The 5000-nt window shown below is 33.7% G+C and overlaps 1 protein-coding gene across 2 annotated transcripts in view; it reads right to left on the bottom strand.

Annotated features, from left to right (window-relative positions):
* Positions 1 to 494: 494 nt before the first annotated feature.
* LOC113830483 (alpha-taxilin) overlaps positions 495 to 5000 on the bottom strand; it is a 21065-nt gene continuing 16559 nt past the window's right edge. For both annotated transcript variants that reach the window (XM_027383692.2, XM_027383691.2), the window contains exons 5-9: positions 4765 to 4959; positions 3775 to 3903; positions 3052 to 3210; positions 1923 to 2130; positions 495 to 1681 (exon numbers count right to left, since the gene is read on the bottom strand). In XM_027383692.2, coding sequence (XP_027239493.1) covers positions 1404 to 1681; positions 1923 to 2130; positions 3052 to 3210; positions 3775 to 3903; positions 4765 to 4959 — 969 coding nt within the window. In that variant the 3' untranslated portion in view covers positions 495 to 1403. The remainder of the gene's footprint in view (positions 1682 to 1922; positions 2131 to 3051; positions 3211 to 3774; positions 3904 to 4764; positions 4960 to 5000) is intronic.

A 5000-nucleotide genomic window follows, 5' to 3' on the forward strand; every position in this document is an offset into this window, starting at 1 on the left:
GATATCCGTTATGTTGCCCTGAACAGGCACGCACAGAACAGGCACTACACTAGTTATCATGTTTCGCAATCCTTACAGTCACATAACCTCCTGACCTTTTCTCTATTCCACACGATCCCGAAGAGTGCCTTTATCGTTTACTTGTAGCTTATAATGTTGCTATGACTGTACTTATTTTCTGCCTATCCTATTTGAGTTCGCAGTAAAAATGCAAGGTCTATAATGACCTTGCCTTTGCCGATGTTCCCACCTACCCCCTACAGATAGTTAATTGTCAGTTAGAGATGGCTCACCATGTATCTACCAGGCCTGAGGCAGTGTTTCCCAAGCATGTACTCTGAAGCAAGGACTTTATATGTGTATAAAAACCCTAGCTCAGAATTGTGCACATATTTACTATTACATGAACACTTGCTGCTATACTGTTTTTACATCTCAGTATCTTAAACAACTGTAAACTTTAGTATGCTTGATATAGAGGGATAGAAAAAACATTATATTTAACAATTTATTTCAATTAGCAATCCGAAATAAATAAATTTAGCAGTAATTTACAAATTACTTGTACATTACAAGGGCACAAAATTGGCTTGTTCGACTTCCTCATTCTGGTATTGATGATATAGAGAAATACCAAAATAATTCTTATGCAGGCATTACACAACGAAAAAATAATAAATACAAGATTTGTGAAGAGGTAAACACTGCATTCTGAGCAATTTTAGATATTAAATAACCTGCCAACTTCAATTAAAAATGTTATGTGACCTGCAAATTGAACCCTTTAATATAAGCATAACATAAGATCTGATGCGCATTTGCATCAGATGTGCAACAAGATAAGAAAATTCTTAATGTTCCCATGGAGTGCTATTTGACAACTTTAAAAATACAAAAATGTAAATAAATAATATAAATACAAATACATTAATAATGCTGTCAATTGCGGGTTACAATGTATATACTCATACAACCTAAATCCATTCTCAAACTTATAGAGAAAGAAGAGCAAACAGCACATTTTTTCAAAAAGAGAAAAAAATATAATAAGTTGAATCTTAAATAGTAGCTAAGATTCAGTGACTAGTTATAAATGAAATACCACAGAAAATGTTCACACTATTCTGTGATGCAAGGAAGTGAAAAGTAAGACTACATGTTCAATGACTAAGAAAATTTCCTAAAAAATAATGTCTGGAATAGAAAACAGTTCTAAATAGTTTCTCTTTAAGAATCATTACAAAACATGTAAAAATTATTTCTACATTGCAAAATTCTTTAAGGCTTTCAAGAAAAATTGATGTATTAGCTAGAAAATAAAAATTAATTGCATAAAATTTCATAAAGATTTCCTATATAGCTTGTAATGGGTGGGACTGGAGGGTATTCTGAAACAGGCACTCTTAATCGACATCCTCAAAGTTGGATACTTGAGGGTCGTTATCAGCTTCTGGCTTATCAGCCGACTCTGATGTGGGTTTATCAGCTGGTTCCTCAACAGGCTTCTCAGCTAATTCCTCAACTGGCTTATCAGCACCTTTATCAACTGGCTTATCAGATGACAAATTTTCATCAGTGGATTTGCCAGCTTCTTCAACATTGGCTTCAGCTGTTGCTTCGACTTTGAGTTCCTCAAACTTTTCTTCCAGTCTCATGTTATCCTCCTTGGCAGAAGACGTTCCTGGGAATAAAATGAATTGAACGTAAATAAAATGAATTGAATGTAAGCTCACAAAGAGAAACACAATGCATTCCATTAATTGGTTACAGCACAAACAATAATACTGATGTTTGCTGATAAAACAAAATCCAGAGAAAAGGAGAAAGAGAAAGAGCATGAGAGATGGAGAAAGGACGAGGATGAGAGAAGATTGTAGTAATGGATAAAGCAAAAGCAAACATAAATGAAACTGAGACTTTACCTTTCTCTTTGCTTCTGAGTTCGGTAACTTCCTTCTGCAGTGCCCGGCAAAGACCTTGTAGCTTGTTGTTCTGCCTCGTCTGAGTTTCTAGTTTCTTCTCAAATTGACCCCTTTCTGCCACCATTTCCAAGAGAGCCTTGTTGGCACCTTCCCAGCGTTCCTTCCAGCTCTTTGTCTCCTTTTCCAGTTTCTTGATTTTCTTTGTCATCTGTAATGGAACAATGATAAATATAATACTCCAGCAGATACAAAAACAATTACTTTTGCCAGTATGTTTACCAAATATGCAAAATAATTATCATTTATTATTAGAGTTAATATCTGTGACCATTAAAATAATTCCAGATATATAATAAAATATCCTATGTTAGACTGGTGAAGCCATGAGTGTATGTACAAGTATTGTCCACTGTAGATTTATTTTCTTAACCCCTTATGCTGGGATGGCATGATACAAATGCCATGTACACACTGTGTTTACACAAAGATAGCTCCACATGTTACCTCTTAACCTCCTTTTCTTTGATTTTCATATTTTAGAATTTGTTATTGCTAACAGTATTTTAATAACATTATGATAATCATAATGCCAATAACAACAACAGCACCAATATAAGTAACACTAGAAAAAAAAAAGAAAGGAAGAAAAGAAGACAAAGAAGAAGAAAAAAAATCAATCAATCAATCAAGAACTGGGAACAGTGTATGTATCTGCAGCCAAAGGATTAATTCATTTTTAAATGGATATCTCCAGCACCAGTAGCACTTAGTCACCAGGGAGGCAAATACTAGGCTTGCCATAATGCTGTATTGAGAAAGTTTTCATACTCATCACTATTATCACTGTTACCAATATTGTAACAATAAGGTAAGATTAGTTAAGCCTGAGAACTGATTCCTTGGAGACTAAGTATTAAAAATTATAAATCATTAAAACAAAATTGCAGTAGACTGTGTATGTATCTGATGCTAATGAGTTAATGCATATCTTTACTGCTAATACAGATAATGATGGTGCCATTATCTATGAAATATAATATTGTAATACTGAAAAATTAAATGCTAAACAAATTATTAAAAGTGGTAACATTCAATATAAATTAAGAACAAAAGCTTAAAAACAACTAACCATGTCTATTTCTTCCTTAAAAGTACTGAATACTTTATTGGACTTGTCTAAAGCAGAAGTGAATTCTTCATATTTTTCCATGTACGAGTTCAGCTGTGTCCTGAGAGTGATTTCAGTCATAGACATTTGTTGGGTCTTCTGTTGATATGCTGAGATTTCCTGCAACAGAAAGAATCGTGAATAATGATAATTGAATCACCAATATAACTTGCATAATGTAGGGTATAATTTTTGTCTAGCTTAATAGAAAAAAGTACAAATAATACCCTAAAAATGATAATAAAGCATGTTCAACATATCTTTGATAAATGGCAAATGCACAAGCATATTTTGAAATCTGGGCTCGTTAGTAGCAAAATCTGAAAAATATTTGTAATAATTTATAAATAAAAGGATGTATGAATAGAGCCAGTTATTCATCAACCAAATGATCTACAGCACAAAACATACAACCAGAAAATAAGGATTACTGCTGCTGTTTTTGTTTTTTTCATATCTCTGTCAACCACTGTTTTTTAGCCAATTCACTTCCAAAACCTATGTGTGTGGCAATTTATTTAAACTGTATGCTTTATATAGCATAATCTCACGGTAAGAACTCCCGTTTCATTGTTAATCAATCAATCCCACAAACGACAAATGACCAGAAACAAAGATAGACAGAGAAAAACAACTTATTCACTTCAAATTTAATAAAATAGCATGTATGTCTGGCAGACCTACCTCTAGGAGTGACTTCTTTTCCAAGAGCATTTTCTCCTTGTCCTCTGTGACTTCAATCTGCTGCTTTGCCATCTTCGCTTCTGCCAACTGACACTGAAGATCTTTCTGTTTTAACATCTTTTCAACATGCTGGAAAACAAAAGGGACAGGGAATGTGATACAGTGCATAAAATTTCCACTTATCAATGATTTGTGGAATGGCTAACAAATGACATAGAACCCCTATATTAGGGGTTCATTAATAGTTTTCTGAGAAAATTTGTGCAAGTAGCGAGCTAAAATACTATATTCCTTAAATGATTTCTTTTTATCTCAGCTCAATACCACCAGGGATGTCATGTACTGACATGCCATGCCCACAGTGAGTTTAGTTTACTAATTGTATTAACACAGATTATTCTGACAGTGCTTAGTCATCAGCAAGTCAATCACTAGTCTAACCTAACTCGCCTTTCACCCTTTTCTTGATTTTCAGAAATATTTAATTTTACTTTATATTGCTATAAGCCCCGTTAATAACACTATAATAATTATAATATCAATTAAAATAATAATCAACATCAATATTAATAGCACTAGAAAGAAAGAAAGAACAAAAAAAAAAATCAACTAAAAACTCAAGGACTGGGAAAATCAGGTGAGGGCAGCAGACAACTAATTGACCTCTTGGTGGATGAGCACTTGTGGACCCATATGTGTGTAGATATATTTCACAGAACAATACCACAGTGAACATCCTATTTTTTCTAAAAGCACTGGGTTAAATAAATTCTCAAGATTTGAATATGGATGTGTGTGTCTGTGTGTGTTGTGTGCATTTATTGTGTGCGTGTGTGTTGTGTAATTGTGTTGTGTGTGAGTGTGTGAGTGTGAGTATGTGTGTGTGTGTGAAACATATATAAATAAACAGTGTATACACACATGTATATACATAATATAATCATTAAATGGGGAAAAAATAAAGCAGAACAAAATGTTAAATTAACTTACTGACTCCCTATTTTCATACTGCTTGATAAGGTCTTGAAGCCTAGCTGCCATATTTTGGTTTTCATCTCGAAGCTGCGTATTTTTGTCAGAATTCTCCTTCATAAGATTGGAAATCTCCGAGAGCGTGGTGTTGAACTTTGCAGAGACTTCCTTGCGTCGCTCTTCTTCCTCCCGTAATCTAAGCATGTTTTCATCCTGTTGATAAGGCAAGGAATGTATTTATATCATGAAAAATG

The sequence above is a fragment of the Penaeus vannamei genome, chromosome 14, assembly GCF_042767895.1.
Source record: "Penaeus vannamei isolate JL-2024 chromosome 14, ASM4276789v1, whole genome shotgun sequence".
Lineage (NCBI taxonomy): Eukaryota > Metazoa > Arthropoda > Malacostraca > Decapoda > Penaeidae > Penaeus > Penaeus vannamei.